This window comes from Cetorhinus maximus, chromosome 32, assembly GCF_964194155.1.
Source record: "Cetorhinus maximus chromosome 32, sCetMax3.hap1.1, whole genome shotgun sequence".
In the NCBI taxonomy this organism is placed as follows: domain Eukaryota; kingdom Metazoa; phylum Chordata; class Chondrichthyes; order Lamniformes; family Cetorhinidae; genus Cetorhinus; species Cetorhinus maximus.
In genome coordinates this window covers 16,185,913-16,197,972 of record NC_135910.1, presented here as the reverse complement: position 1 = coordinate 16,197,972, position 12,060 = coordinate 16,185,913, and the positions used below count along the sequence as shown (strand labels likewise).

General features: G+C 47.7%; 1 protein-coding gene across 1 annotated transcript in view; it reads right to left on the bottom strand.

The window, feature by feature from the left end:
* The window catches only part of dpf1 (double PHD fingers 1), a 63,645-nt gene that overhangs the window by 15,555 nt on the left and 36,030 nt on the right, over window positions 1-12,060 (bottom strand). Inside the window, exon 8 of the mRNA XM_078533452.1 lies at window positions 3,359-3,487. Coding sequence (XP_078389578.1) covers window positions 3,359-3,487 — 129 coding nt within the window. The remainder of the gene's footprint in view (window positions 1-3,358; window positions 3,488-12,060) is intronic.

Below are 12,060 nucleotides of genomic sequence, written 5' to 3'. Positions count from 1 at the left end.
TTTAGGAAACTGGCCTCTGCTATCATGTCAAAACTGGGATAGCCAAGCGGTGAAGGGTAGCATACTGGAAGCTTATCTTTACTCACTCACACGCTTTTGTTTACAGGGGTGCATATTGCATATTGTGCAGCTCCTTGAAGTACCCCACCCCCCGCCTTTCAGCCCACTCTTCTACACATTCGCGCCACACAAGTGCCAGGCAATGACCATCTCCACCAAGAGAGAATCGAGCCATTCCCCCTTGATGTTCAGTGGCATTGCCATCATTGAATCCCCCACTGCCAACATCCTGGGGGTTACCATTGACCAGAAACTTGACTGAACCAACAGCATAAATACCGTGGCTACGAGAGCAGGTCAGAGGCTGGGAGTCCTGCGGCGAGTAACTCACCTCCTGACTCCCCAAAGCCTGTCCACCATCTACAAGTCAGGAGTGTGATGGAATACTCCCCATTTGCCTGGATGAGTGCAGCTCCAACAACACTCAAGAAGCTCGACAGCGTCCAGGACAAAGCAGCCCCGCTTGATTGGCACCACATCCACAAACATTCACTCCCTCCACCACCGACGCACAGTAGCAGCAGTGTGTGTACTGTCAGTTTTTGTGCTATAACTACAACATAATCCACAAAATGGTGGCCTCACCCAGCGATTTGCCAAACACATTTCCTGTTCGCAGCACATGGAGGTGACAGGAATTTCCTGAAGTTGACATCCTTCTGACAGCAAATTTCACCCACTACTAAATCAACACTTTGGAGAACGGTACAAATCATAAATTTAGGGAAAAAAACATTTCACATTCTTCGTCTCTCCGTGCAAACTGCCCCATCTCACACGGCAGCGAGCTTACCACACACCCCGTGGTGGCGGTGGGAGCAGCAACTGGCCTCAGTACCTCTGAGGTAGAAGTAGGAGAGGGTGGGAATCAGCCAACAATACTGCCCAGTTACCAAGGAGGAACATGAGCAGGCCATTCAGCCCTTCCAGCCCTGCATCGCCCTTCAGTAGGGTCAATGCAAAGTGTGGAAGTTGGTGTCATGAAGCTATTAATGTATGTAATACTGTGGAAAATATTTTTCTTTTCAAACAGAGGTTTAGTCTGTGGGTGTGTCTTAATTGGATTAAAGCCAGCTAGACTGGACGCTTTGATGTGTAGTAGTTTTGAGATGTAAGAGAGGAGGAGTGCATTTGCATTTTTTGAATAGAGCATCAAGAAGTGGAGTGAAAACTGACACCTTTCTAGCAGTTACCAAGTAAAATGTTTATATTACTAAAAAAAAATCGGGACTATGAAAGGTGTTTCATTGTCAAAAGGTGAAGTTCAAAAAGGTTGATGAGGCAATGAGGATTTGAATTCAATCAGTGGTGGTAGGTATAACTTCAGCAGTTTTTGTGTGTGTGCAGGGCAGAGGCAATGTGAGATCAAAAGGCAGCTGTAAACCTCCAACTGGCTCCACAGGAACCAAAGTGAAAAGAACCTCATTTTGAATTTGTAAGGTGAAAATGCTTTGCCTGGTGCCTGGTTAAGTCTATGGGTTGCTGTTGCCTTAATGGAGATTAGTTTGGGAATTTGTTAAAAGTTATGATAGAAATAATTTGTAGCCATGTATATATATTATATTATATATATATTTTTTTTAACCTGTGTAAATTAATAAAATGTTTTATTTAGTCTAATGTAAAACCTCGAGAACTGGTGGTCTGATTCCTGAATTTAGAGTCGCATCTCAAACATAACACTTAAAATTATAGGTTTTAACAGTTGTTTAAGGTTTCCCTCTGGGAACTTTAAATAACTCCGCTTTACTAACTGCATCGGTAACAACAGTTGGGTTCATCTGTGATTTCTTCGACAGCTGAACAGCCCATGGGCACACGCTGCCTAAATTTACATCTGACCAATGGCGGACTGGGCAGGATTCTGGAGGAATGCTTTGTGCATCTTTTTAGTCCTCACTAGGGGGGAGAACTGAACAGCTCTAAACTGGGGTCCGTCTGCCCTCTCAGGTGGATGTAACAGATCCCATGGCCACTATTTTGAAGAAGAGCAGGAGGGAGGTTCCCCCTCCCCCCGACAACAGCCCCTGGGGTGTCCTGGAGCCAATATTTACCCATCAATCCAGCATCGCTAAAAATCACCAGATTGCCGATTGTGGGAGTTTGCTGTGCACAAATTGGCAACTGCGTTTCCTACATTACAACAGTGGCCGAATTTTTTTTTTAATTGCTTCATTGGCTGCAAAGCCCTTTTGGGTGTCCCCTGGTCATCAAAGGTGCTATCTAAATGCAAGTTATTCTTGTTTATTATTCAAAGATGTTAAAACAGGGCAACACACACAGAGCCAAAGTGAAGGCAGGCTTTTCAACACTGGGGGATGGGAAAGGGGCTGAGGGTCCCAAGGCTCGATCAACACACTCTGAAACACAGTGTACAGAAACACACACCATAGCATCACAGAATGGTTACAGTACAGGGGGCCATTCAGCCCATCATGTCTGTGCTGGCTCTCCAAATGACCAATGTAGCTAGTACCATTCCCCACCTTCTCCCCGTAACCCTGCACATTCTCCCTTTCCAGATAATGATCCAATTCCCTCTTGAAAACCTCAGTTGAACCTGCCTCCACCACGCTCTCAGGCAGGGCATTCCAGATCCTAACCACCCACTGCGTGAAAAAGTCTCTCCTCATGTCACCTTATTCCTTTTACCAATCGCCTCAAATCTGCGCCCTCTCATTCTCGATCCTTCCGCCAATGGGAACAGTTCCTCCCTAGGCTACTCTAGTCCAGAGCCCTGGTGATTTTGAACACCTCTGTCAAATCTCCTCTCAACCTTCTCTCCTCCAAGGAGAACAGGCCCAACTTCTCCAATCTATCCACATATCTGAAGTTCTTCGTCCCTGGCACCATTCTGGTCAACCTTTTCTGCGCTCTCTCTAACGCCTTCACATCCTTCCTAACGCGTGGTGCCCAGAACTGGACGCAATACTCCAGCTGAGTCCGAACCAGTGTTCTTCTCGAATCTCGATCTCTCCGCCGATACTGCCTGGCTCATTTCAGTGAACGAGTGTTTCCAGCATTGGCTGAGGCTTTTTTTTTCCTAAAAAAACAAAGTCTTATTTTGGTTTGACTCCTCTTGGTTCCTGAGGCAGGTCCTTCACATCCCAGGGATGGACCAACTCCCCCTCCAGTTCAAAGGGAAAGTGCGAGTGGTGGTGGGAGTTGGGGGTGAGGGAAATGGCGGGGACGAAGGGAGATGGGGTGCGGGGGTTGGTGGGTGGGGGTGGTGGGTGGAGGAGGAAAGGCAAACAAAATGACTTCATAAGCTCCGGAGTAAATGGGGAAACAAACTCACCAGAGCGTCCACAATCCGCACAGGATATCAGATCTTCAGGACACCCAGTCTTCCTGTTTCCAGAAATCCCACCCAGACAGAAGTCGCAATAGGTGTTTGGAATGATGGATCCGTCGGGAGCCTTCCTAGCTGGAGGACATTACGCAAGAGTCAATATGACGGAGAGAGATGCAAAAATCTTCGTTTACATTCCCTGAGCAATGGAATGTCCTCTGCAGCCTCCTGAACACACTTTTCCAGGCAAGAGGGAGGAGGTTCGCTGCGGAAGCAGACAGCGTACAACTTCCAGTTCAGGAGTCCATTCACGGGCTGCTGGCCCCTGTCTTAAAGGGTCAGTGCCGTGCACTTCCCCCCTTCCCCCCCACACAATAAAATTGGCAGAAGGTTTCTTTATTTCCCCTCCCCCCCTGCCCAACGCCCTCCGACAGTGCGTTAATGTCACTCGCTTTGCCCAGAGGGTCGCACTGTCTTGCACTGTCCAACTCAGTGGGTTCAAGCCCCACTCCAGGGGCCTGAGCACATAATATAGCCGGACCCTGCCCGTGCAGTACTGAGGGGGGTGCTGCACTGTTGGATGTGCCGTTTCCGCGAATGAGGGGGTTAAACCCAAGCCCTGTCTGCTGCGCTCGTGTAAAAAAAATCCCACGGCCTCTATTTCGAAGCAGAGCATGGGAGTTCTCCCCCGTGTCCTGGGCAATTGTTATCCCTCAACCTACATGGCTAAAGGACAAACGATCGGGTTATTTTCTCAAATGCTGTTTGTGGGATCTTGCTGTGCAACAAGTTGGCAGCCGCCCTTCCTACCATCACAACAGCGACCGCACTGTCAGAAAAAGTCCTTCCCTGGCCGCAGTGTGCTTTGGGAGCGCCTGCGGACGTGAGAGGCGCTACATAAATGCAAGTTCTTTCTCTTGTTTCAAGGCCATCGCTAGCCTCGCACAGACGTCAAGGCTGTGGCAGTGGGGGAGGGGCTGGGGGCGCGATGCTTTTGCGAGCGGCTTTCCGATTCGCGACTCCCCCCGCCTCATGGCTGTTTTCCCCCAGCGGGATGGAGCGAGCTCCTCACTGGGGGTGAGGGTTTCATGCGGTGTTAGCACTGACCCAGCCAGACCCGTCAGCTTAAATCCCTGCCTGTGATGAGCACATCTCCAGTTCACAGAATCACACAGTGCAGAAGAGGCCCTTTGGCCCATCGAGTCTGCACCCGACACGTGAGAAATACCTGACCTACCTACCTAATCCCATTTACCAGCACTTGGCCCATAGCCTTGAATGTTATGACGTGCCAAGTGCTCATCCAGGTACTTTTTAAAAGATGTGAGGCAACCCGCCTCCACCACCCTCCCAGGCAGCGCATTCCATACCCTCTGGGTAAAAAAAGTTTTTCCTCACATCCCCTCTAAACCTCCTGCCCCTCACCTTGAACTTATGTCCCCTTGTGACTGACCCTTCAACTAAGGGGAACAGCTGCTCCCTATCCACCCTGTCCATGCCCCTCATAATCTTGTACACTTCGATCAGGTCGCCCCTCAGTCTTCTCTGCTCCAATGAAAACAACCCAAGTCTATCAAGTTAGTGCATCCCCTCAGAAGCTACTTTTGGCAGTTGCCAAATCCTTTACTCCCCAGTCCTAAAGTCACAGTTCAGGAGAGACAGCATTCTCCCCGAATCGTATTCAGCCGTCATATTGGATTTATAGACACAGGCCATTCCATAAGACCATAAGACCTTAAGACATAGGAGCAGAAATTAGGCCATTCGGCCCTTCAGTCTGGTGTTTATGCTCCACTTGAGCCTCCTCCCACCTCTCTTCATCTCATCAACCCATCAACATATCCTTCCACTCCTTTCTCCTTCGTGTGTTTATCCAGTTTCACCCTTAAGTGTATCTGTACTATTCACCCCAACTACTCCCTATGATAGCGAGTTCCACATTCTCCCCATTTTCTGGGTAAGGAAATTTCTCCTGAATTCCTGATTGGATTCATTAGTGACTGTCTTATACTTATGGCCCCTTGTTCTGGTCTCCCCACAAGTGGAAACAACTCCTCTACCCAATCAAACGGCTTCAGAATTTAGAATACCTGGATGAGGTCACTTCTCAGTCTTTTCTAGAGAAAACACCCTATTCAATCTTTCCCCATAGTTGTAACACCTCAGTTCTGATACCATCCTTGCAAATCCTTTTTTTTTGCACTTTCTCCAGTGTCTCTATATTCGTTTTGTTAAGAGGTGCCATAATTGGCCTCAGTGCCCCTATACTGTGGGGTCAGTTAGGGTTGGAGGTGGAATTGAACCTGAGTTACCTCTTCTGGTCGGTTTTCATGTGATTTATGCTGGGCCTCGTGTGTCTGTGTGGACACCCAATGGGAGCAAAGCTCTGTTTCAGGTGCTTCTCGCTGTGTACATCAAAACTGGACTGAGCAGTGTGATGCCTCTACTGTGCAACAGCCTATTGATCAGCAAGTTGACACAGGAGGAATATCCATTTCTGGGTGAGGTATTCGAGGTGCTCTGAGGAAGCCATAACCCTACATAAAAATCTTCATTGGGTGGAAGGGGTGGGAGGGGAAAACAAACTGGAACTTCACTGGGGCCAGGCCTTGGCTTGACCTTCCCATCATGCATTCTGTGTTGGCTGACCTTGGCCTGTGCTCTATTTGATTGGTTACTGGGTGTTTCAGTGATCCAATTAGGTTTTTAAGGAGCCTGTCGCTAGTCGAAATTGTTCCTAATGCAATATACTCAGCTCTGACTTGTGGGGGGAGCCATTAGACAATCTCAGGAAGTCCTGAGGAAAGGAGAGGACAAGATGGAGGTCAGCGCTCTCGCGAATCTGGGCTCGTGTCCACTTTATAACACACACAGGGTCCGTGCTGCCAGGCCAGGTATTGCACAGCTACACGCGGAGTGAAACTCTCACTCTATTCTGTATTATTAAAAGACCTGAACCACTCACGTGAGTCAATGTAAAGCGACCTTTACATCTCCCTCCAAAAAACAATGGAAGCCTTTCATTCCATTCTGACACAAGGTCACCATGGCAATCGCAGAATAAATCACACAGGGACCAATTCATTCATGCAAATTCGCTGTTTATTGATTAGGATGTGGGGGTAGGAGGAGGTGAGTGGCAGCAGGTGTTGGGAGCCAAAAGCAAATGAGAAACTTCCCCTCTCATGAATGAAGATCAGGTTTTGCTGTTCCAATGCTGGTTCTGTGATAAACTTTCCTACCAAGTCCCATTTCACAGAGAGGTTCTGATTTCGGGGCTTCTTCGGAACCCACTCATTCACGAATCAACATCTCACTCTCGACGAATTGGGTGCAAGGTCCGGCCACCAGACAATACACAATCCAACAATAAAACAGTGGCTTCACTGCACAAGGATCTCATTGGCTGGAGAGCACTTTGGGATGTCCTGGGATTTTGAAAGGTGCCTTAGAACTGGACGTGATTTCTGCCTCTGCCTCGCTTTCTTCGCCTGGGTTCAGAGTGGCCACCACCCACTGTTTCATAGCAAGGCAGGAGGTCACATTGCTGTACAAACCATATAAAACTCCCTTTAAAGAGACACACACTCACACACCCTCACACTCTCTCTCACACTGACACAATCTCACACCCTCTCTCACACACTCACACACCCTCACACTCTCTCTCACACTGACACAATCTCACACCCTCTCACACACACTCACACACCCTCACACTCTCTCTCACACTGACACAATCTCACACCCTCTCTCACACACTCACACACCCTCACACTCTCTCTCACACTGATACAATCTCACACCCTCTCTCACACACTCACACACCCTCACACTCTCTCTCACACTGACACAATCTCACACCCTCTCTCACACACTCACACACCCTCACACTCTCTCTCACACACTCATACAGTCTCACACCCTCTCTCACACACTCATACAGTCTCACACCCTCTCTCACACACACATACAGTCTCACACTCTCAGTCTCACACTCTCTCTCACACTGACCCAATCTCACACACTCTCTCACACACTCATACAGTCTCACACTCTCTCTCACACTGACACAATCTCACACACTCTCTCACACACACATACAGTCTCACACTCTCAGTCTCACACTCTCTCACATGCTGCCTCACATTCATAGTCTTACACTCTCTCTCTCACACACTCATACAGTCTCACTCTCTCACACACACATACAGTCTCACACTCAGTCTCACACTCTCACACGCTGTCTCACATTCACACAGTCTCACACTGTGTCTCACACTCATATAGTCTCACACTCTCTCACACACACTCACTCATACAGTCTCATGCTCTCTCACACGCTGTCTCACATTCATACAGTCTCACACTGTCTCTCACACTCATATAATCTCAAACTCTCTCTCACACACACACACACACACACACACTCACAAAGACTCATACGCATTCACACTCATGCTCACGCTCACTCACACACAGTTATAGTTCCTGTGCTTCTGTTACTGTTCTTCGTAAAGTACCCCGAGAGATTTCAGTGTGTGAAAGGAGCAGTATAAATGGAAGTTGACTCTGTTGCTTTGTGCCTGGATCTCAGAAATCGACCATGATTGCAGTTGCCAATTTCTTTATTTCTCATCTGTGATTGCACAGCTCATGAGGTAGATACACACGAGGGACACCATTCACCCCTTACACAGAATCTACAGCACAGAAACAGGCCATTCAGCCCAACTGGTCCACATGAGCCTCCTCCTGCCCCTGCTTCATCTCACCCCATCAGCATATCCTTCTATTCCTTGTGTGTTTATCTGGCTTCCCCTTAAATGTATCTTTCATGTACCTAACTCTTGAGACAGATTTTCACCTCCACTGCTCTACAGGACGATTATTCCAAGTAACTCTTCCTGAAATTCTTCCTGACGTACTTCTCAAGTTTTCAGTGATTTTAATGTCTGTATTTAAACCAGGTTACTTTAGAGGAAATGTCCAGCTCAGGAGCAATATCAACAACACTCAAGAAGCTTGACACCATCCAGGACAAAGCAGCCCCGCTTGATTGGCACCCCATCCACAAACATTCACTCCCTCCACCATCGATGCACAGTAGCAGCAGTGTGTGTACCATCTACAAGATGCACTGCAGGAATTCAACAAGGCTCCTTAGACAGCACCTTCCAAACCCACGACCACTACCATCTAGAAGGACAAGGGAAGCAGATAGATGAGAACACCACCACCTGGATGTTCCCCTCTAAGCCACTCCCCATCCTGACTTGGAAATATATCGGCCGTTCCTTCACTGTCGCTGGGTCAAAATCCTGGAACTCCCTCCCTAACAGCACTGCGGGTGTACCTACACCACATGGACTGCAGCGGCTCAAGAAGGCAGCTCACCACCACCTTCTCAAGGGGCAACTAGGGATGGGCAACAAATGCTGGCCCAGCCAGCGACACCTAGATCCTAAGCATGAATAAACTAAAAAGGTTCGACACCTTAAAGGAAAATCAGGGGAATGACCAAAACAAGACAACATTATAGTCAGATCCTGAGGTTTAGAGTCTTATGAGGGTTCATAAATTAGAATCGATCACACGGTGCCAAATGGATGGAGTATGTTGACCCCGAAAAGATGGATGTTGGAACACCTCGGTCACAGGCCCTTCCACCGCTATAGTGCTGAAACTGCAGCCGGAAAGTTCTGGAACGGGAGGGTTTTATTTTTAATTGCTGCAGGGATGGGTTTTTTTTTTGGTGAAGTTGAATCTATAAAGCAGCCGCTTCTGTTTGCTGCTCTATGTCACGTCATTTGCATTCAGCATCAGGAGCTGAAGCGCTCTCTCTCTCTCTCGGAAAAAAATAATTCAGAATCTCACCTCAACCCGAGGCAGACAAAGGAAAGATGAGGGTTTGTAATCACATTGTGACTAGCAGCAGAAATCTCCTGCTTTTATATAAGATTTCAGGTGCCTGGTTGTCAAGAGCTAAACGAATCATTATTCGTTTTCTTGAAAGAGGCTTCTGTAAACCAGGATCATTACGCGATGAATATAATTTCTCCTAGGCTTATATTTTTCTCAATCCCTCCCCCCTCCACCCTCAGCTGAGAACGGCGAGAAGGTTTGACAGGAAGCGATTAAACAGGCCTCCCCCTAATTGAAACTATCAAATGGACTGAGAAATATTAAGCCTAAGGCCTTCACTTACATTTTTCAGGGAGCAAGATGAGTGGTTGTCATGCCAACCGAATAACCAGGGCAACAAAGCAATCCAATTTCGTTCTCAGTCTCTCTTTAAATAGACAAGGCAGGGGAAAATAATACACACACCAGCTTATTGATCCTTCCCCCTCCTCCCAACTTCATTTTTCTCTCCTTAATATTGCAGGTTAATCTTCAGCAGAGCAGACCGAAGCCTTGGATGGCCTCCCAGACTCTTGTGGGCAAATAATGGGGGTCCCCCCACCCGCACTAACCGCGTCCTGGGATTAATTGGTTTTCCGTTCTTGATGGAAGAAAGGCTTGCATTTTGATAGCGCCTTCACAACCTTGGGATGCTCCAAAGTGCTTTTCAGCCATCAAAGCCCAAGGCTTTCTGTTGGAATGTAGGAAATGCAGCAGCCAATTTGCGCACAGCAAGCTCCCACAAATAGCAACGCGACAACAACCAGATAACCTGTTTCATTTTTTTTTTGGTTGAGGGATAATTATTAGGGGTGGACGTGGAGGAGAACTCCCCTTGCTCTTCTTGCAATACTGTCGTGGGATGTTTTATATCCGTTTTGAGCGGGCAGATGGGGCCTCAGTTTAACGTCTCACCCAAACCCGAAAGACAGCATTAATTAGAAGACGTCCATTGGGTGTAAAGCGCTTTGGGACATCCTGAGGTCATGAAAGGCGCTATAGAAATGCAAGTTCTCTCTTTACCGAGAAGCTTGCCTCATCGCTAACCGCCCCCACAAAGGTTTCACACACCCACTGCCACACGTCATTTAAATCCAGGCCAGGGAACACACACCCACGATATGACAGCTTAAAAAATTTCCAGGGCTCGCTCCAGTGCCCCCTCCCTAACAAGGACATAGCAAGTAGCTAATAGACTGATTCACTGTTTTCAGTTCTATATGTGTGAGTGTCTTGGATCTGCAGATGCAGGGAGAGATGCCAACACAGCGGGTTTGAGAACTGGATACCGTGTCCATCACAACAGGACAGGAGAGCGGCTCGAGAGCGATTTTAAAACACACCAGCAGCAACAACTTGCATTTATATAGTGCCTTGAACATCCTCTCAGAGCATTATCAGACAAAAATTGACACCGAGCCACAAGAGGAGATATTAGATCAGACGACCAAAAATTTTTTTTCCAAAGTGTTAAGTTTGGAGGAGCAATTTAAAGGAGGAGAGAGAGGCGGAGAGATTTAGGGAGGGAATTCCAGGGGGGTTTATGGGCTGGTGTAATGATGGTTACGCTCATTGTAGGAGCATTCACATCTCGAACTGTCCACCACGTCAGGCTGTCCTCTAAGGGTCCAGCATGAAGATATGAAGATGATATTCTTCATCGTCACTGCGACAAACAAGCCTCCTCTCCCTTTAAAGACAATGTTGACATTGCACACACGGACACAATCGATCCCAGGTACAAACTGTGGTGTCTGTGCAATTAGCCGATCGCAGTAGCTGACGTTCTAGTCAATGGTCCCTCAGTTGCTGGATTGTGTGGAAACTCACACCTTGAGAGAGGTGGTGGTGTCAGGGTAATGTCGCTGGACTGGTAATCCAGAGGCTCAGGCTAATGCTCTGGGGATATGGGTCCAAATCCCACTACGGCAGTGGGTGGAATTTAAATTCAATTAATAAATCTGGAATTGAAAGCTAGTCTCAGTGATGGTGGCCATGAAACTATCAGTGATTGTTGTTAAAAACCCATCTGATTCACTAACCCCCACCTTAGGGAAGGAAATCTGCCGTCCTTACCTGGTCTGGCCTACATGTGACCCCCAGACCCACAGCAATGTGGTTGGCTCTGAAAAGCCGTAGTGGCCTGTTCGAGGGCAATTAGGGATGGGCAACAAAACCTTCCCACAAGGGAATAAATAAAGGTCAGACTATCAATCGTGTTGATGTATGGGTCAGGCAGTTGGGAGCACTGTGAATTGGGGCATGCTGACCCTTACCCAAATCTCCAATTCCTGACAAGCAAGACCCTCAGGTTGAGATGCTCCTTCTCTCTATCTGCACCCACAGAAGATGAAAGGAGGGGTCAGGGGGGCAAGGAGAGTTGAACCTGGAATACTCCTCCAGATCAAATCCGTTGCTGTTGAAAAGCAAGGTTGTCTCGACAGCTAGACTGAACAATAATCAGCAGAAAGCATTTAACAGAAATACACAGAAGTGGTTGGATTCCTGGACAATGCCTAATGAAGTGTGAATGCTAATGAACTAGAACGAAATGGGAATATTATTTAGTCTCTGAAAAAAAATTAAGGAAATTCTAAAAGCAGCTTTTTTTTTTGCCGCTTCCCTCCCCTGCAGAAGGTGAAACCTCCTGAATTTCCACAGGAGCCAGGTTCCCTTCAGTAGCCTGGTCACTGATCGGGTGCATGTCCGCAGGCAATTCCATCACAGTGGGCTTTGCGTTCAACAATGATGGCCAGACAGGGAGTGGGGACCCTGGTCGATTTTCTTCTTTGCTAAACCAGTGA